The sequence below is a fragment of the Octopus sinensis genome, unplaced genomic scaffold, assembly GCF_006345805.1.
Source record: "Octopus sinensis unplaced genomic scaffold, ASM634580v1 Contig17432, whole genome shotgun sequence".
Lineage (NCBI taxonomy): Eukaryota > Metazoa > Mollusca > Cephalopoda > Octopoda > Octopodidae > Octopus > Octopus sinensis.
Window position 1 is genome coordinate 23,141 of NW_021835058.1, and position 20,686 is coordinate 43,826.

Genomic DNA, 20,686 nt, shown 5'->3' on the forward strand with positions numbered 1-20,686 from the left:
GTAGGATCGACTAGTCACGACTAGCTTGCGCGAGTACGCGAGTGCGCGCACCGGAACCATCCTTCTTAAGTAGTGCCATTGACAAGGTCAGACCCAACCGAACAAAGAAGCTTTTGAAATCAGCCACAAATGAACGAATATCCTTCCTCATCTTCCTTCCCTTTTTAGTTGACTTTTCAAACAGAAAACCGTAATAATTATTTAAGATGACCGTAACAGAAGTCCCTGGCTCGCTTTTTCTACAACCCACGGTGAACAATCCGCATTTATTACGACCACACATGGACTCTGCTTACTCAGAATTACAGAAATCTTTAAGAAAATGCTTCGAAACAGGTAAATTATGTTAAAAAAATACTTGCTTAACTGTTTGGGTAAATTATAAAACGGTTATTAATTCGCTTTAATTTATTTCGAAAGACCAAAATAATAATTAACTTGGCTTAATTAGTCTTAAGAAACTAAAATGGGCGTTGGCCCGCGTAAGTTGGACTTTACTCTTTACTCTCTTACTTGTTTCAGTCATTTGACTGCGGCCATGCTGGAGCACCGCCTTTAGTCGAGCAACTCGACCCCAGGACTTATTCGTTTGTAACCCCAGTACTTATTCTATCGGTGTCTTTTGCCGAACCGCTAAGTTTAATCTTTTACTTGTTTCAGTCATTTGACTGCGGCCATGCTGGAGCACCGCCTTTTTAGTCGATCAAATCGACCCCGGGACTTATTCGTTTGTAAGCCCAGTACTTATTCTATCGGTGTTTTTTGCCGAACCGCTAAGTTTACTCTTTTACTTGTTTGTCATTTGACTGCGGCCATGCTGGAGCACCGCCTTTTTAGTCGATCAAATCGACCCCGGGACTTATTCGTTTGTAAGCCCAGTACTTATTCTATCGGTGTTTTTTGCCGAACCGCTAAGTTTACTCTTTTACTTGTTTCAGTCATTTGACTGCGGCCATGCTGGAGCACCGCCTTTTTAGTCGATCAAATCGACCCCAGGACTTATTCGTTTGTAACCCCAGTACTTATTCTATCGGTGTCTTTTGCCGAACCGCTAAGTTTACTCTTTTACTTGTTTCAATCATTTGTGAGTGTTTATTGAGCGAAAACACCTAAAAGCTCCACGAGGCTCCGGCAGGGGATGGTGGTGATCCCTGCTGTACTCTTTCACCACAACTTTCTCTCACTCTTACTTCCTGTTTCTGTTGTACCTGTATTTCAAAGGGCCGGCCTTGTCACTCTCTGTGTCACACTGAATATCCCCGAGAACTACGTTAAGGGTGCACGTGTCTGTGGAGTGCTCAGCCACTTACACGTTAATTTCACAAGCAGACTGTTCCGTAACCGACGTAGTGCTTCCACCATTGTTATTTAATATTTCTATTATATGTAATTTTCTAGATAGTGTAATTTATTCATTTTGAATTGATAAAAGGTAGTTTTTTTTCTAATTATATATATATATATATAAATTTCAGAAAAGAACCCACTATTATGCTATCAAACAATGATAGACATAAACCAAAGCATAAATAAAAAATATTTTTATAAAACATAACTAGATCACAAAAAGTATAAAAATGAATAATATATAATAAGTAAAAAAACTACGGGATCTTTTCGGTTTGAACGGCAGTTTTTTAAAATAATTTCCACGAACTAAACACTTTTAAACTTCGTATACTGGTAGAATGTGTTAAAAACATCTTTTTCTTTGGCTTTCTTGAGAAAATTCTATAGTTTGTAAGATATTTGGGATCTTATCGGTTTGAACGGCAGTTTTTTAAAATAATTTCCACGTAACTAAACACTTTTAAACTTCGTATACTGGTAAAATGTGTTTATAAAACATTTTTTTCTCTTGGCTTTATTGAGAAAATTCTGTAGTTTATAAGATGTTTACTTCAATTTTGGCAATTTCAACCAATCAATGACGTCTATTGAGGTGAAAACGTAGAGTGTAAACAACATTTTCTGGCGGTATCATATGAAATTGTCACCCATAATTATGACCCTAGTATCGATCTATTGCATTTCAATCTGTTTTAGGGTTAGGGTTAGTAGGATTAGTTAGGGGTGGGTGGAAGGGTATCTTTTTTTCTTCAGAAATGTAAATATACCCAATTGTTTCTTAAATGAGGGACATTTTCAAACGACACCGCCAGAAAATGTTTACTGCAGAGAATGTTTTCACCTCAATAGACATCATTGATTGGTTGAAATTGTAGAAAATATCTTACAAATATGTTACAAACTACAGAATTTTCCCAATATCGAGTTGCTCGATTAAAGGCGGTGCTCCAGCATGGCCGCAGTCAAATGACTGAAACAAATGCTGGAGCACCGCATTTAATCGAGCAAATTGACCCCAGGACTCATTCTTTTGTAAGCCTAGTACTTATTCTATCAGTCTCTCTTTTGCCGAATCGCTAAGTTTACTCTTTTTACTTCTTTCAGTCATTTGACTGCGGCCATGCTGGAGCACCGCCTTTAATCAAGCAACTCGGCCCCAGGACTTATTCTTTTCGTAAGCCCAGTACTTATTCTATCGGTCTCTTTTGCCGAACCACTAAGTAACGGGAACATAAACACACCAGCATCGGTTGTCAAGCAATGCTAGGGGGACAAACACAGACACACAAACACATATATAAATATTTACAACGGGCTTCTTTCAGTTTCCGTCTACCAAATCCACTCACAAGGCTTTGGTCGGCCCCGAGGCTATAGTAGAAGACACTTGCCCAAGGTGCGATGCAGTGGGATTGAACCCGGAACCATGTGGTTGGTAAGCAAGCTACTTACCACACAGCCACTCCTGCGACTATCTGGTATCTGGTAAGTTATTAAATATATATATTTATAAATAAACAATGGGCTTCTTTCAGTTTCCACCCTCTCAAAAGGCTTTGGCTGGTCTAAGGCTATAGTAGGAGATACTTGCCCAAGGTACTGCCCAGTGGGATTGAACCTGAATCCAAGTAGCTGGGAAGTAAATTGCTTACCTGGTTTCTTTATTTCAGAAAATGTCGTGTCTGAGGAAAGTGCCACTCTTCATGCTGAAATACCAAATATGGAAACGCTGATGATTTGGAAATGTCCGAATTATAACTATGAATGTGACGGGACATGCAGTACCGGCCCTCAATTTCAAGTTATGAACCCTGGTGGCATTTCCTCTCTTTGGATCCGAAACGTAACAAAGGAACTTTCGTCTCGGACATTTTATGACAACAACCTCAACATTGCAAAAACCGATTTGAAGATAAACAGTAAGGAAATGATTTATAATAATAATAATAACAATAATAATAATAATAATAATAATGCTTGTCAGTTGTTTGACCGTAACCAGTTGTGCATGTCCCTTAGTGGCTGACGATATGTGCATCTCTGATCACGAGCAGAAGTAGTGGGGGAGCATCATAGCCATGTGTTGAGAGGGATTCTTTGGGGTTTGAATAATTCACCTCTGGAAACATGGGTGGTTCTTTCAACATCCTTAAACAATCCTTATTCAGGGACCTTTTGAGCGGGATGGGCTACTCAACCTGAAGAAAATTCTAACTGGGCCCCACCTGCAAGGTCATGTGCTGTTTATCTTGATATGAGATCACCATGTCGCGCACATATGGTTGTGATGCATGTGCCTAGTGTACCCTTATCAGACGGGTAGTCATGATGGGTATATGGGCTTCGTATATTTTACCCCAGTGTCACTTTGATGGCCTGCACTGCTCTCTCACTCAATAATAATAATAATATAATAATAATAATAATAATAAAATAATAATAATAATAATAATAATAATAATAATAATAATAATAATAAAATAATAATAATAATAACAATAATAATAATAATGCTTGTCAGTTGTTTGACCGTAACCAGTTGTGCATGTCCCTTAGTGGCTGACGATATGTGCATCTCTGATCACGAGCAGAAGTAGTGGGGGAGCATCATAGCCATGTGTTGAGAGGGATTCTTTGGGGTTTGAATAATTCACCTCTGGAAACATGGGTGGTTCTTTCAACATCCTTAAACAATCCTTATTCAGGGACCTTTTGAGCGGGATGGGCTACTCAACCTGAAGAAAATTCTAACTGGGCCCCACCTGCAAGGTCATGTGCTGTTTATCTTGATATGAGATCACCATGTCGCGCACATATGGTTGTGATGCATGTGCCTAGTGTACCCTTATCAGACGGGTAGTCATGATGGGTATATTGGGCTTCGTATATTTTACCCCAGTGTCACTTTGATGGCCTGCACTGCTCTCTCACTCAATAATAATAATAATAATAATAATAATAATAATAACAATAATAATAATAATAACAATAATAATAATAATAATAATAATAATAATAATGCTTGTCAGTTGTTTGACCTTAACCAGTTGTGCATGTCCCTTAGTGGCTGACGATATGTGCATCTCTGATCACGAGCAGAAGTAGTGGGGGAGCATCATAGCCATGTGTTGAGAGGGATTCTTTGGGGTTTGAATAATTCACCTCTGGAAACATGGGTGTTTCGTCCAATTTCCTTAAACAACCATTATTCAGGGACCGTTTGAGCGGGATGGGCTACTCAACCTGAAGAAAATTCTAACTGGGCCCCACCTGCAAGGTCATGTGCTGTTTATCTTGATATGAGATCACCATGTCGCGCACATATGGTTGTGATGCATGTGCCTGGTGTACCCTTATCAGACGTGTAGTCATGATGGGTATATTGGGCTTCGTATATTTTACCCCAGTGTCACTTTGATGGCATGCACTGCTCTCACTCAATAATAATAATAATAATAATAATAATAATAAGTGTTCACGGGAACTGCTCATATCCTACGCAAAATACTTTCTATGTAATCTCAAGTGTTAAAATAAACATAGGTGTAGTCAAATCCTATTTTATGAACTCAACCATGTTCTAAAATAAGTCAAAAGGTAAGTTACTATAAATCAGCACGAACTTTCCGGACAACTCAATATTTTAGCGTAAAGTATACTAGCCATCTCAATATGGCTAATCACTAAGGGTGGGTGTTACTGTAGCGTTTACCCCCAGGAGATCATCATCTCCAGCTGGCTTTAGGCACACTTTAAGTGCCCTTATGGTATTTGACACAGAAAGTGTGCCTAAAGCCAGCTGGAGACGATGATCTCCTGGGGCTACAAGCTACAGTAACACCCACGCTTTGTGGTTAGCCGTATTGAGATTGCTAGTATACTTTACGTTGTCGAGCGGTTACTGTTTACATCTCGTTCAGAGATTTATTATAGCTTGCAGACAGTTTTTCGAAATCAGTGACGGAAGTCACTAGAAAAACCCATAAGTATTTGCAAACAGGTCTTCCTTTCGTCGTAAACCGGTGATTACCGTGCGTTGACAAGAGGCAAATTACCTCGAAACTGCAGTCCGTGCGTATCGCTTAGGTTTACGAGAGGGGATGACCTCCCTTTGCAAATATCATAAGGGCACAGATAGTGTGCCTAAAGCCAGCTGGAGACGATGTTCTCCTGGGGCTACAGTAACACCCACACTTAGTGGTTAGCCATATTGAGATGGCTAGTATACTTTACGTTGTCGAGCGGTTACTGTTTACATCTCGTTCAGAGATTTATTATTGCTCAATATTTTAGATCTTTTTAGAAGAGGGATTATGTAAAATAGAAACAAAGGTAATTTTGAGCAGGTTGGCGTTAGTATTTTTTTTATTAAAAACAAAAGGTATATATTTTATTGTTCATCTTTTGCAGATAAACAACAAAAGATTCTGAATCTAATGCAACAGGAACCGGCAGCAGACAAATCCGTGTCATACTCGTCTTTGGAATACTCGGCGTTGCTTTGGTCATTTTAATTGGTGTCTAAATTCACAGGTTTCATAAGAAATCTAAGAAACAACAACAGACATCAGTACACTGGGTTTCCTTTTCATTTTTCTTAAAGGAGAAAACATCATCATCATCATCGTTTAACATCCACTTTCCATGCTAGCATGGGTTAGACGATTTGACTGAGGTTTGGCGAACCAGATGGCTGCGCCAGGCTCCAATCTGATCTGAAAGTTTCTACAGCTGGATGCACTTCCTAAGACCAACCACTCTCTCTCTCTCTCTCTCTATATATATATATATATATATCATCATCATCGTTTAGCATCCGCTTTCCATGCTAGCATGGGTTGGACGATTTGACTGAGGACTGGCGAACCAGATGGCTGCACCAGGCTCCAATCTGAACTGGCAGAGTTTCTACAGCTGGATACACTTCCTAGCACCAACCACTCTCTCTCTATCTATCTATATATATATATATATATATATATATAGCATCACCAAAATCATCGTTTAATGTCCACTTTCCATGGGTTGGACGATTTGACTGAGGTCTGTTGAACCAGATGGCTTCAATCTGATCTGGCAGAGTTTCTACAACTGGATGCCCTTCCTAATGCCAACCACTCTCTCTCTCTCTCTCTCTCTCTCTCTCTATATATATATATATATATATATTATATATATATATCATCATCATCATCGTTTAACGTCTGCTTTCCATGCTAGCATGGGTTGGACGATTTGACTGAGGGCTGGCGAACCAGGAGTCAGTCCAGCGGCACTGGCAATGACCTCACTCAAATGTTTTGTTCACGTGCCAGTAAGGCGACGCTATTGTTTTTAATTTCATTTCGATATTGGTCAGCCCTTATTTTTGTCCTCTTGTTTCAGTCATTTGACTGTGGCCATGCTGGAGCACCGCCTTTAGTCGAGCAAATCGACCCCAGGGCTTATTCTTTGTAAGCCGAGTACTTATTCTATCGGTCTCTTTTGCCAAACCACTAAGTTACAGGCACGTAAACACACCAGCATCGGTTGTCAAGCGATGTTGGGGGGACAAACACAGATACAAACATATATATATATATGACGGGCTTCTTTCAGTTTCCGTCTACCAAATCCACTCACAAGGCTTTGGTTGGTCCGAGACTATAGTAGAAGACACTTGCCCAAGATGCCACGCAGTGGGAATGAACCCGGAACCATATGGTTGGTAAGCAAGCTACTTACCACACAGCCACTCCTATGCCTATATACGATGGGCTTCTTTCAGTTTCCGTCTACCAAATCCACTCACAAGGCTTTGGTCGGCTCGAGGCTATAGTAGAAGACACTTGCCCAAGGTGCCATGTAGTGGGACTGAACCCAGAACCATGTGGTTCGTAGGCAAGCTACTTACCACACAGCCACTCCTTGAGTTATCACAGTTGGTTTTTGCATTAATTATCTCCATATCTTAATTATCATCCTCATCATTAGTTTTATTATTCATCTTTTCCAAATCTCTTCTCCGTCTTTACTCTTGTCTGATGAATGCAAGCATGGAAAAGTGGATGCTGGAATGATGATGATGATGATATGACATTAACGATTTCCATTGAAATATGCTGCCTTTGTTTCAAATAATTTCGAAATAATAATAAAGAAATTAATAAATAACTGTGTCATTGTTAATCTGGTGTTTGGAATAAGAATTTATCGACCCCGAAAGGATGAAAGGCAAAGTCGACTGTGGTAGAATTTGAACTCAGAACGTAGCGGCAGACGAAATACCTATTTCTTTACTACCCACAAGGGGCTAAACACAGAGAGGACAAATAAGGACAGACAGACGGATCAAGTCGATTATATCGACCCCAGTGCGTAACTGGTACTTATTTAATCAACCCCGTTACATTCTGAGTTCAAATTCTGCCGAGGTCGACTTTGCCTTTCATCCTTTCAGGGCCGATAAATTAAGTACCAGTTATGCACTGGGGTCGATGTAATCGACTTAATCTGTTTGTCCCCTCAATGTTTAGCCCCTTGTGGGTAGTAAAGAAATAGGTATTTTGTCTGCTGTTACGTTGTGAGTTCAAATTCCGCCGAGGTCGACTTGGCCTTTCATCCTTTCGGGGTCGATTAAATAAGTACCATTTATGCACTGGGGTCGGTGTAATCGACTTAAACCCTTTGTTTATCCCCTCTATGTTTAGCCCCCTGTGGGCAATAAAGAAATAAATAATATAAAATGTAGAACCAGAGACCATTATATTTACAGACAACTGGACCAGTTACCACATTCTGAGTTCAAATTCCGCCAAGGTCGACTTTGCCTTTCATCCTTTCGTGGTCGATTAAATAAGTACCAGTTACGCACTGGGGTCGATATAATCGACTTAATCTGTTTGTCTGTCCCCTCTCTGTTTAGCCCCTTGTAAGTAGTAAAGAAATAGGTATTTCCTCTGCCGTTACGTTCTGAATTCAAACTCAGCCGAGGTCGACTTTGCCTTTCATCCTTTCGGGGTCGATTAAATAAGTACCAGTTGCGCAATGGGGTCGATGTAATCGACTTAATCCGTGTGTCTGTCCTTGTTTGTCCCCTCTGTGTTTAGCCCCTTGTGAGTAGTAAAGAAATAGGTATTTCATCTGAAAGGCGGTGAGCTGGCAGAACCGTTAGCATGCCGGGCGAAATGCTTAGCGGTATTTCGTCTGCCGCTACATTCTGAGTTCAAATTCCGCCGAAGTCAACTTTGCTTTTCGTCCCATTGGGGTCGATAAATTAAGTACCAGTTACGCACTGGGGTCGATGTATTCGACTTAATCCATTTGTCTGTCCTTGTTTGTCCTCTTTGTGTTTAGCCCCTTGTGGGTAGTAAAGAAACAGGTATTTTGTCTGTTGCTACATTCTGAGTTCAAATTCCGCCGAGGTCAACTTTGTCTTTCATCCTTTCGGGGTCGATTAAATAAGTACCATTTACGCACTGGAGTCGGTGTAATCGACTTAAACCCTTTGTTTGTCCCCGCTATGTTTAGCCCCTTGTGGGCAATAAAGAAATAAATACTATAAAATGTAGAACCAGGGCCCATTATATTTACAGACAACTGGACCAGTTACCACATTCTGAGTTCAAATTCCGCCAAGGTCGACTTTGCCTTTCATCCTTTCGTGGTCGATTAAATAAGTACCAGTTATGCACTGGAGTTGATATAATCGACTTAATCTGTTTGTCTCCTCTGTGTTTAGCCCCTTGTCAGTAGTAAAGAAATAGGTATTTCGTCTGAAAGGCAGCGAATTGGCAGAAACGTTAGCACGCCGGGCGAAATGCTTAGTGGTATTTTGTCTGCCGCTACGTTCTGAGTTCAAATTCCGCTGAGGTCAACTTTGCCTTTCGGGGTCGATAAATTAAGTACCAGTTACGCACTGGGGTCGATATAATCGACTTAAACCGTTTGTCTCTCCTTGTTTGTCCCCTCTGTGTTTAGCCCCTTGTGGGTAGTAAAGAAATAGGTATTTCGTCTGCTGCTACGTTCTGAGTTCAAATTTTCGCCAAGGTCAACTTTGCCTTTCGGGGTCGATTAAATAAGTACCAGTTGCGCACTGGGGTCGATATAATCTCCAAATTACGGCACTGTGAATCCCTTAAGTAATTTTTAGGACCCAGAGAGTTGAGTATGTGCCAATTACATGGAGGCATAAATTCAGATCGATCATGTGGATGAGGTCATTGCTAACAAGGGCCTGGCGAATATCGTTCTCAACTGGCTGAAAAGCATTTCAGAGCAGGTCTTACCAGAGAGTCAAAGTGGCTTCAGGCCAAGGAGATCAACCAGGACATGATTTTCACACTACGACGGCTATAGGAGAAACGGTGGAGCAACACCAACCCCACTCTGTGGTGTTTGCAGGATTTTCCAAAGCATTTTCACAATGAACCAACAAGATCTTTCGAAAGACTTATGGATTCCCTCAAAAGCTTGTTGGGGGAATGAACACAAACACACATCATCATCATCATCATCATCATTTAGCGTCTGTTCTCCATGCTAGCATGGGTTGGACGGTTCAACTGGGGTCTGTGAAGCTGGAAGGCTTCATCAGGCCCAGTCAGATCTGGCAGTGTTTCTACGGCTGGATGCCCTTCCTAACGCCAACCACTCCGTGAGTGTAGTGGGTGCTTTTTACGTGCAACCTGCACAGGTGCCAGACAGAGCTGGCAAACGGCCACGAAACGGATGGTGCTTTTACGTGTCACCGGCACGGGGGCCAGGCGAGGCTGGCAACGGACACGAACGGATGGTGCTTTTACGTGCCACCAACACGGGGGCCAGACAGAGCTGGCAAACGGCCACGAAACGGATGGTGCTTTTACGTGTCACCGGCACGCACATATATATATATATATATATACATATATACGATGGGCTTCTTTCAGTTTCCGTCTACCAAATCCACTGACAAGGCTTTGGTCAGCCCAAGGCTATAGTAGAAAACACTTGCCCAAGGTTCCACACAGTGGGACTGAACCCGGATCCATGTGGTTCGTAAGCAAGCTACTTACCACACAGCCACTCCTATGCCTATATATATGATGGGCTTCTTTCAGTTTCTGTCTACCAAATCCATTCACAAGGCTTCGGTCAGCCCAAGGCTATAGTAGAAGACACTTGCCCAAGGTGCCATGCAGTGGGACTGAACCCATAACCATGTGGTTGGTTAGCAAGCTACATACCACACAGCCACTCCTACGCCTATATATACATATACATATATACGATGTACTTCTTTCAGTTTCCGTCTACCAAATCCACTCACAAGGCTTTGGTCAGCCCGAGGCTATAGTAGAAGACACTTGCCCAAGGTGCCACGTAGTGGGACTGAACCCAGAACCATGTGGTTGGTAGGCAAGCTATTTACCACATAGCCACTCCTGTGCCTATTTCGATATAAACACAATACGAAAATATTTTTGTGTCGTGGCATCAAAACTGCAATAGATATGCAATGTTGAGATTTAGAAGAAAAAACTCGTTAAAGTAAGGTAAAAATTATTTTCCAGACATTTAGCTATTATTTCCAGCATATCGCCTGTTTATTCAGGAAAAATTTACGCAAGGCGCAGGAGTGGCTGTGTGGTAAGTAGCTTGTTAACCAACCACATGGTTCCGGGTTCAGTCCCACTGCGTGGCACCTTGGGCAAGTGTCTTCTGCTATAGCCTCGGGCCGACCAAAGCCTTGTGAGTGGATTTGGTTGACGGAAACTGAAAGAAGCCTGTCGTATATATATATATGTATGTGTTTGTCCCCCTAGCATTGCTTGACAACCGATGCTGGTGTGTTTATGTCCCCATTACTTAGCGGTTCGGCAAAAGAGACCGATAGAATAAGTACTGGGCTTACAAAAGAATAAGTCCCGGGGTCGATTTGCTCGACTAAAGGCGGTGCTCCAGCATGGCCGCAGTCAAATGACTGAAACAAGTAAAAGAGTAAGAGCATGCGTAAAACGTACAGAGTTTTGTGCTTTTGGGAAGCAGGGAAGGGTGAGGAGGGGCGACACAGGATGTTTCCTTAAAAGTTGAAATGAAAAAGATTTATTGCAAATTCATAATCTCCTATTTTCTCACATGGATTAAAAAGAAAATTTGAAAATAAGCGGAAAGTTGAATAAGTGGGGAAATTAAAATTTTGAAAACATATCTTTTAGCAAAATCGTAATCTTTGATATTGAAAATATAGGAATGCAAAGAAATTTTTGGAAAAAAAAAAAAATCAAGTTTTTTTTTTTTTTTGGTGGGGGAACAGACAAAAGGATGATTACACCCAGCCCCTGGTCCCCTTCAGATGCCTGAACGCATCACAAAATGTAAATTAAAATTTTGAAAACATATCTTTTAGCAAAATCGTAATCTTTGATATTGAAAATATAGGAATGCAAAGAAATTTTTGGAAAAAAAAAAAATCAAGTTTTTTTTTTTTTTTGGTGGGGGAACAGACAAAAGGATGATTACACCCAGCCCCTGGTCCCCTTCAGATGCCTGAACGCATCACAAAATGTAAATTGAAATTTTGAAAAAAAGAAAAAAAAAGGTAAGTTTTTTTTTTGGTGGGGGAACAGACAAAAGGATGCTTACACCTGCCCCCCCCCCCGACCCCTTCAGATGCTTGAACCCATCACAAAATGTAACTTGAAATTTTGAAAAAAAAAAAAAAAAAAAAAAAGATAAGTTTTTTTGGGGGTTGGGGGAACAGACAAAAGAATGTTTACACCCGGACCCCGACCCCTTCAGGTATTCGAACACATCACAAAATGTAACTTGAAATTTTGAAAAAAAAAAAAAATAAAAAAAAAAAGATAAGTTTTTTTGGGGGTTGGGGGAACAGACAAAAGAATGTTTACACCCGGACCCCGACCCCTTCAGGTATTCGAACACATCACAAAATGTAACTTGAAATTTTGAAAAAAAAAAAAATTAAAAAAAAAAAGATAAGTTTTTTTGGGGGTTGGGGGAACAGACAAAAGAATGTTTACACCCGACCCCGACCCCTTCAGGTATTCGAACACATCACAAAATGTAACTTGAAATTTTGAAGAAAAAAATTGATTCAGTCTGTATTTATGTGTGTGAGCAGAACAAATTTATTATTCATATTTAAAATTCCAATATAAAAAAAAAGCAAGTTCTTTTTTTTTTCATGGTGGGGGAACAGATAAAAGGATGCATACACCCGGCCCCCATCTCCTTCAGATACTCGAACACATCACAAAATGTAACTTGAAATTTTGAAAAAAAAAAATTGATTCATGTCAATTATTGTTCAGATTTAAAAATTCCGATATAATCTCAAACTACAGACTCTGAAAGGTATTTGTAAAAAATTTCATTAAAAAATTCCCAGGCAGAATTCTGGTTATGACCCCTGATAACCTTTTTATGTTCCATCTCTCTGCCATTTACAAAGAGTTTCATAGTTTCATAGTCACTTGTGTTAGTCAAGGTCGGATCTAATTCAAAGAGTGTATAATCCACTGGACTGCTATCCAGGTTATATAGTCTGTAGATCAAAAGGAACACCAGAATGGACATGGAGAACAGAGACAGTAGCTAAGGGACCAGTTTAAGAAAGGGAGAAAAAGAGAAACTGGTCGCTGGTCACGTGACAGCAACAGGCAGAGAGGAAAGACAGCAGGGAGATGCCGCAATTTCGCAAGACGATTCAGAAGGAATGTTTTCCCAGTTCCAACAGGTGCGTCTAAGAAGATGATTCCACCAGCGTGTGAGTAGATGTTTCTGAGGACGATATTGCGGTGAGCTGGCAGAATCATTACACGTTGAGTGAAATGCCTAGCGGTATTTCGTCTGCCATTACGTTCTGAGTTCAAATTCCGCCGAGGTCGACTTTGCCTTTCATCCTTTCGGGGTCGATTAAATAAGTACCAGTTACGCACTGGGGTCAATATAATCGACTTAATCCCTTTGTCTGTCCTTGTTTGTCCCCTTTATGTTTAGCCCCTTGTAGGTGGTAAAGAAATAGGTATTTCATCTGCCGTTACGTTCTGGGTTCAAATTCCGCCAAGGTCAACTTTGCCTTTCATCCTTTCGGGGTCGATAAATTAAGTACCAGTTACGCACTGGGGTCGATATAATCGACTTAATCCGTTTGTCCTCTCTGTGTTTAGCCTCTTGTGGGTAGTAAAGAAATAGGTATTTCGTCTGCTGTTACGTTCTGGGTTCAAATTCCACCGAGGTTGACTTTGCCTTTCATCCTTCTGGGTGTCGATAAATTAAGTACCAGTTACGCACTGGGGTCGATATTATCGACTTAATCCGTTTTTCTGTCCTTGTTTGTCCTCTCTGTGTTTAGCCCCTTGTGGGTAGTAAAGAAATAGGTATTGTATACGTCTGCAATGTACTGTTTGAGTTTGTGAATGTTGTAGGATGTTTCTCTGAGAATGAGGCGATTGGAACAGACGTCTTCATTTCTGTCTGGAGTGTTGAGAAAATAAGTGTCCAATTGTTGAATCCCAGTTGCTATAACCAAGTCTTCCAAGAGAAGAAGCTGCCGTTCAAGAATTTGGACCTGGAGATCTCCATTTCCAGCGACTTCAAGGGCCACCTCCCAGTGGTGTAGGGCATCAACGAAGACCCCTCGACTACAACAAGACGACCAAAGTTTGTTTTTTTTCCCAAGGTCTGGGGATCTCCCGCCCTAAGCCCTAGACCATCACCTAATCACCCTTACCCGTCTTGTTGCTTAACAACAACAACAGCAACAACAAAAATAGCAGCAGCAGCTGTTCAAGAATTTGGACCTGGAGATCTCCATTTCCAGCGACTTCGAGGGCCACCTCCCAGTGGTGTCAGGCGTCAATGAAAAGCCCTCGACTACAAGATGACCAAAGTTTTTTTTTTCTTCTAAGGTCTGGGGTCTCCCACCCCTAAGCCATCACCTAATCACCCTTACCCATCTTGTTGCTTAACAACAACAAGAGAAGAAGCCCTCCGTTGTAAACGGCAGGGGTAGTGGAGGTGCCAACGCTACCTGTGATTTGGCAAGTCTGCAGCAAAATGTCTCGGCACATTGAGTTTTTGTATTCATTCCAAAGTGAAAGTGTGTCTGTCAGGTTGCAGAAAAGCAGGATTATTGCAAAAAGCTATCAGAGCTTGAGTGGAGAAAGACACAAAGAGGCCTCTTCAAGTGCATTATCATAATGATCATCTGTATCCAAAAGCCCCCGTTTGGAGCAGGCATCTTTGAAAGTACTGCATAAGTGGCCGTCCACAATCATCATCATCATCATCGTTTAACGTCTGCTTTCCATGCTAGCATGGGTTGGACGGTTCAACTGGGGTCTGGGAAGTCAGAAGGCTGCACCAGGCCCAGTCTGATCTGGCAGTGTTTCTACAGCTGGATGCCCTTCCTAACGCCAACCACTCCGTGAGTGTAGTGGGTGCTTTTTATGTGCCACCAGCACAGGTGCCAGACGAGGCTGGCAACAGCCACGATCGGATGGTGCTTTTTACGTGCCACCGGCAAGGAGGCCAGGCGAGGCTGGCAACAGCCACTATCGGATGGTGTTTGTTACATGCCACCAGCACGGAGGCCAGTCAATGCGGTGCTGGCTACGGCCACATTCGGATGGTTCTCTCATCTGCCACCGGCACTGGTACCACAACTACAAATTCCATTGATGTTGATCGATTTCGATTTGATTTGATTTTTTGATTTTCACTTGATATGAAGTAAGAGCCTTAGATGGAAGTATTCAGAGTTCAGAGGGTGAACTGTGTAGAAGTGTCCGATTGTGTCTCCTTTGTACACAGCTGGATCCAAGTGCGTAGACCGGCCTTACTTTTTGCATCATTGAATTCTACGTTGATGTGTGCATGAAATGTTTTACACCACATCTTGTTGTGGGGTAAGACCCTCCGCTTGTCAACCAAAAATTCCTAGTTATGACTACAGATATCACAGTGATATGGCTTTCACCCTGTATGAATACGTTTGTGTGCAGTTACGGTATGCCTTGCTGTGAATGATTTACCACAGATATCACAATCATATGGCTTTTCTCCCGTATGAATACGGTTGTGTCTGGTTAAGCCACCATTTTGAGAGAAGGATTTACCGCAGATATCACAATGATACGGCTTTTCTCCTGTATGAATATATCTATGTGTAACTAAGATACTTATTTGAGAGAATGATTTACCACAGATTTCACAGCTATAGGGTTTTTCTCCTGTATGAATACGATTGTGTGCGGTTAGGGAATGCCTTTCAGAGAATGAGTTACCACAGATTTCACAATGATATGGCTTCTCTCCTGTATGAATACGGCTGTGTTTGGCTAAACCACCAGTTTGAGAGAAGGATTTACCACAGATATCACAGTGATATGGTTTTTCTCTTGTGTGAGTACGGTGGTGTTTAGTTAGGTCACCATTTCGAGAGAAAGATTTATCACAGATATCACATTGATATGGCTTTTCTCCTGTGTGAATACGGCTGTGTCTAGTTAAGCAGCCAATTTGAGAAAATGATTTACCACAGATATCACAATGGTATGGTTTCTCACCTGTATGAATACGTACGTGTGTAACTAAGATACCTATTTGAGAGAAGAATTTACCACAGATTTGACAGTGGTGAGCTTTTTCTCCTGTATGAATACGTCTGTGTGAAGTCAAGGAAGATTTTTCAGAGAATAATTTACCACAGATATCACACTGATATGGTTTCTCTCCTGTGTGAATACGTCTGTGTGAAGTCAAGGAAGATTTTTCAGAGAATAATTTATCACAGATTTCACATTGATATGGTTTCTCTCCTGTGTGAATACGTTTATGCAGAGTTAAGGCACTTTTGTAAGAGAAAGATTTACCACACTTTTCACAGCGGTGTGGTTTTTCTCCTGTATGAGTGAATTTATGAGTAGTTAAGCTATTACTGAGAGAGAATGATTTACCACAGACTTCACAACGATATGGCTTTTTTCCTCCATGAATACGTGTGTGTGTAGCTAAGGAATATTTTTCAGGGAATAATTTACCACAGATTTTACAGCGATGTGTATTCCTGTCTGCATGAATACGTTTGTGTTTAATCAAGTGATAGCTTTGAGAGAATGATTTACTACAGATATCACACTGATATGGTTTACCTCTATGAGTGCGTTTGTGTTTAATAAAACGACCATTGTCAGAGAATGATTTACCGCAAACAGAACACTGATACAGAGATGTTTCTGAATGCGTACCTTCCTGCATAGTTAATAAATTTCTTTGAGAGAAAGATTTACAAAGATATCATATAAATATGGTTTTCCTCCTGTAAAGATATGTTTAAGAGATATGAGTTGCTACAGACTTCACAGTACGATGGCCTCTCTCCCCTCTACGAGAGAATTTGCGTGTAATTAATTTATGTTTTTCTCAAGAAAGTACCAGTTACGCACTGGGGTCGATGTAATCGACTTAATCCCTTTGTCTGTCCTTGTTTGTCCTCTCTGTGTTTAGCCCCTTGTGGGTAGTAAAGAAATAGGTATTTCGTCTGTCTTTACGTTCTGAGTTCAAATTCCGCCGAGGTCCACTTTGCCTTTCATCCTTTCGAGATTGATAAACTAAGTACCAGTTACGCACTGGGGTCGATAAAATAGACTTAATCCCTTTGTCTGTCCTTGTTTGTCCTCTCTACGTTGAGCCCCTTGTGGGCAATAAAGAATTAAGAATTATGTTTTTTTAAAGATGTCACAGTGGTAAAATGGTTTTCTTGTATCCTTTGGAATTCCGTCAGTAAAATCAACCTTTCCACGCTTGTTCTTACACAATCCACTTTCTAGAATTATTCTCCTTTCACTGGAACATACAGATATTTTCCTTCTTTAAAAGACTTTCTTTAATTCCAATGCCATCCAGTTTTCTGAAATACCAAAGAAACAGTATAAACAATAAAAGATACTTAAAAAAGAAAATTTATTATCAACATTTACTCTCTTTTACTTGTTTCAGTCATTTGACTGCGACCATGCTGGAGCACCGCCTTTAGTCGAGCAAATCGACCCTGGGACTTATTGTTTGTAAGCTCAGTACTTATTCTATCGGTCTCTTTTGCCGAACTGCTAAGTTTACTCTTTTACTTGTTTCAGTCATTTGGCTGTGGCCATGCTGGAGCACCGCCTTTAGTTGAGCAAATCGACCCTGGGACTTATTCTTTGTAAGCTCAGTACTTATTCTATCGGTCTCTTTTGCCGAACCGCTCAGTTTACTCTTTTACTTGTTTCAGTCATTTGACTGTGGCCATGCTGGAGCACCACCTTTAGTCAAGCAAATCGACCCTGGGACTTATTCTTTGTAAGCCCAGTACTTATTCTATCGGTCTCTTTTGCCAAACCGCTAAGTGACGGCTACGTAAACACACAGCAGCGGTTGTCAAGCAATGCTAGGGGGACAAACACAGACACACAAACATATACATACACATACATATATATATATACATATATACGACGGGCTTCTTTCAGTTTGCGTCTACCAAATCCACTCACAAGGCATTGGTCAGCCCGGGGCTATAGCAGAAGATACTTGCCCAAGATGCCATGCAGTGGGACTGAACCCGGAACCATGTGGTTGGTTAGCAAGCTACTTACCACACAGCCACTCCTGCGCCTATAATGATAAACAATGGCTGAGTACTCCGTTGCTTACAAGGATGAGTGTCATTTCGTAGATATGTGATATGTGAGAGTCCACCTTTTTTTTTTTTTTCCTCTCATATTAAATTCTGATATAATCGTAATCTACACTTTCTGAAAGGAATTTGTTGAGAGTTTCATCAAAAAGTACCCTTTTTTTCTGAAAATTGTGAGGAAGCAAATTTGACTCCTGTGAATTTTCCGAAAGTGCTCTCACCCATCATGCAAAAATATTTTCACAACAAATTTTGGTACTATTGGGGTACAAGGGTCCTGAAATATTGACTTAACAAAACAAGCAGCTCAAACTAAAAAGGAAAATAGGGAACTTGCCTTAAACATATTTATAATTATTTCTATTATATATCACAACAGAATGAACAAATATAATAAATCTTGTAAAAAAAAAAAACTAGATTAAAAACAATTAAGAATTCACAGAGGGTATTGTCGGGCCCCTTGTATCATTAACCCTTTCATTACTTCATTACCATATTTATTTTGAGATGCTCTGTGTTTCTTTCAATTAATTTTAAATATAACAAAGAATTTAGTAAAATGACTTAGTTATCATTAAGCTAGTGTTAGGAACATAAATTGTGACTAAGGTTTGGTGGAAGATTTTAATTCAAAACTTATGAAAACAAGACGTTTGTACTCAGAGCCAGAGCCGGTTTCAGTAGGGTTGGTATCAAAAGGGTTAAGAATTGTTTCTCTATTATATATTTTTAAGCCTTTTGTTACCATATTTCTGTTGAGATGCTCTGTGTTTCTTTCAATTAATTTTAAATATAACAAAGAATTTAGTAAAATAACTTAGTTATCATTCAGCTAGTGTTAGGAACATAAATTGTGACTAAGGAATGGTGGAAGATTTTGATTCAGAACTTATGAAAACAAGACATTTTACCACAGAGCCAGAGCTGGTTTCAGCCAGGTTGGTAATGAAAGGGTTAAGTCAATATTTTGTGACCATTATATGCCACTTGTACCCAAATTTCAATATAATCAGAATCAACACCATCTGAAGAGTATTTGTAAAAAATTTCATTAAAAAATATATCCATTTTCTGAAAGTTATGAGGAAACAAAGTCAAGGGAGGACACACTAATGCTGGTATACCGAAAATAAAAGTTGATATTTGGAAAAAATTTGTAATGTGTGACATTATGTATGTGTGTGTGCTCATCATTCAATACAGTCGTAATCTACACAACAAGAAAGGTATTTGTAGAAAATTTCATTTTAAAAATATCTATTTTCCTGGAAGTTATGAGGAAACAAAGTCAAACGGGGCCACACACTATAAGTATACACACACACACACACATATATATATATATATATATATATATCAATAATTAAGGGTAAAATCAATTAGTTATTAATTAATTTCACCAAGTAGTGTTCAGTATGTAAGAGGACCATTTAAGGCATATTCAAAATATTACATTATATAATTAGGGCTTAGTAAAATAAATTACTTTGCCACATACTGAAATTATTAGAAATAGCAGCCAAAAAGTTTTTTTAGCCATTTCCACTACTTTAAGAAAAAGTCTCCCAGATAGTGTTTACTCAAAAATAACTCATGAAGATATGGAGGTAAAACAGTAAAATATCACATGTATATATATATATATATATACATCTGCATTCATATATGCATTATACGCACTTTTGACATATTGTGGTGCACCTGAGCATTGCATACAATAATTTCATAATTATTATTATGATTATGGCGATCTTTCGTCTCTAGTAGACCTTTCCGTCGATTTCCGTCGATTTCCGTAAAAATTTTTTTTTTTTTTACATATGGGCTTGCGGGAACTTTTGAAGTAATATACATACATATACACATACACCGAGTAAAAAATTTCAGTTATCTCTTTCTTTCACACATTACTCTCTCTGTCTCTTCGCACACACTAACAGAAGCACTTCACTTACACAGCATACTGTCTGTCTCCCACACCCCATCAAACACACACACACACATGTACATCAATGCTTGTCATGCACGGTAACTTCAAAAGAACTTCCCTCGTCAGACAATCGCTTCCTCTTAGTCTCTTTCGCTCTCATTACTTCAAAAGTTCCCGCAAGCCCATATGTAAAAAAAAAAAAAATTTTTTAACGGAAATCGACGGAAAGGTCTACTAGAGACGAAAGATCGCCTTATTATGATTATTATCAGTTCGGATATGCCTGCTGCCCGTTCGAACTGGTGAACAAGCTACTTACAACGTTTCATCACGGAGAATATACATCGTTTGTTGACAACTGGTGTATAATTACACAGAGACGGAGTGCTTCCATCATAATTACACAAAGATCACCTCACAGCTACAATGTTAGAGATATGTCACCGGTGTCACCCGTTAAAAGTCCCTGGCGTAAATTAATACATTAAGACATTAGAAAAATTAAAATTAAGAATAAGATGTCAAAGATTAAGTAAATTGCAAAATATAATAATAATAATAAAAACGTGTATAATAGGTAGAAATACGTTTTTATATCCTATTATTATTTTTTTGCATTTTACTTAATCTTTGACATTTTATTGTTATTTTAAGTTTAATTTTAATTTTTCTATTATATGTAATTTTCTAGATGGTGTAATTTAATTGTTCATTTTGAATTGATAAAAGGTGGGTTTTTT

The 20,686-nt window shown here is 39.8% G+C and overlaps 2 protein-coding genes and 1 long non-coding RNA gene across 3 annotated transcripts; 1 reads left to right on the top strand and 2 right to left on the bottom strand.

Moving 5' to 3' along the window:
* Window positions 1-6,059, top strand: LOC115231113. Its single transcript, XM_029801199.2, has 3 exons — window positions 1-336; window positions 3,021-3,269; window positions 5,761-6,059. Exons 1-3 carry the CDS (start codon window positions 207-209, stop codon window positions 5,862-5,864), a joined length of 483 nt encoding a protein of 160 aa, XP_029657059.1. The 5' UTR covers window positions 1-206; the 3' UTR covers window positions 5,865-6,059.
* Window positions 6,060-15,096: 9,037 nt separating this feature from the next.
* On the bottom strand, window positions 15,097-16,593 carry LOC115231112 (putative zinc finger protein 702). The gene is made up of 3 exons (XM_036499949.1): window positions 16,488-16,593; window positions 16,083-16,346; window positions 15,097-15,194 (listed from the first exon to the last, which is right to left on the bottom strand). Exons 1-3 carry the CDS (start codon window positions 16,591-16,593, stop codon window positions 15,097-15,099), a joined length of 468 nt encoding a protein of 155 aa, XP_036355842.1.
* Window positions 16,594-17,117: 524 nt separating this feature from the next.
* On the bottom strand, window positions 17,118-20,393 carry LOC118761792. Its single transcript, XR_004997639.1, has 2 exons — window positions 20,266-20,393; window positions 17,118-17,245 (listed from the first exon to the last, which is right to left on the bottom strand). It is a non-coding gene; the product is annotated as an uncharacterized LOC118761792 (long non-coding RNA).
* Between the last annotated feature and the right edge of the window lie 293 nt (window positions 20,394-20,686).

Bases quoted from the DNA above. Each gene is read 5' to 3' on its own strand.
- LOC115231113 (XM_029801199.2), top strand. From the start codon at position 207: ATGACCGTAACAGAAGTCCCTGGCTCGCTTTTTCTACAACCCACGGTG. The intron at 337-3,020 runs GTAAATTATGTT...TCTTTATTTCAG, and splicing joins AAGAAAATGCTTCGAAACAG to AAAATGTCGTGTCTGAGGAA. The intron at 3,270-5,760 runs GTAAGGAAATGA...CATCTTTTGCAG, and splicing joins AACCGATTTGAAGATAAACA to ATAAACAACAAAAGATTCTG.
- LOC115231112 (XM_036499949.1), bottom strand. From the start codon at position 16,593: ATGCAGGAAGGTACGCATTCAGAAACATCTCTGTATCAGTGTTCTGTT. The intron at 16,347-16,487 runs GTAAACCATATC...AATATTCCTTAG, and splicing joins ACACAAACGCACTCATAGAG to CTACACACACACGTATTCAT. The intron at 15,195-16,082 runs GTATTCACACAG...ACATCAACGTAG, and splicing joins TTCCTTGACTTCACACAGAC to AATTCAATGATGCAAAAAGT.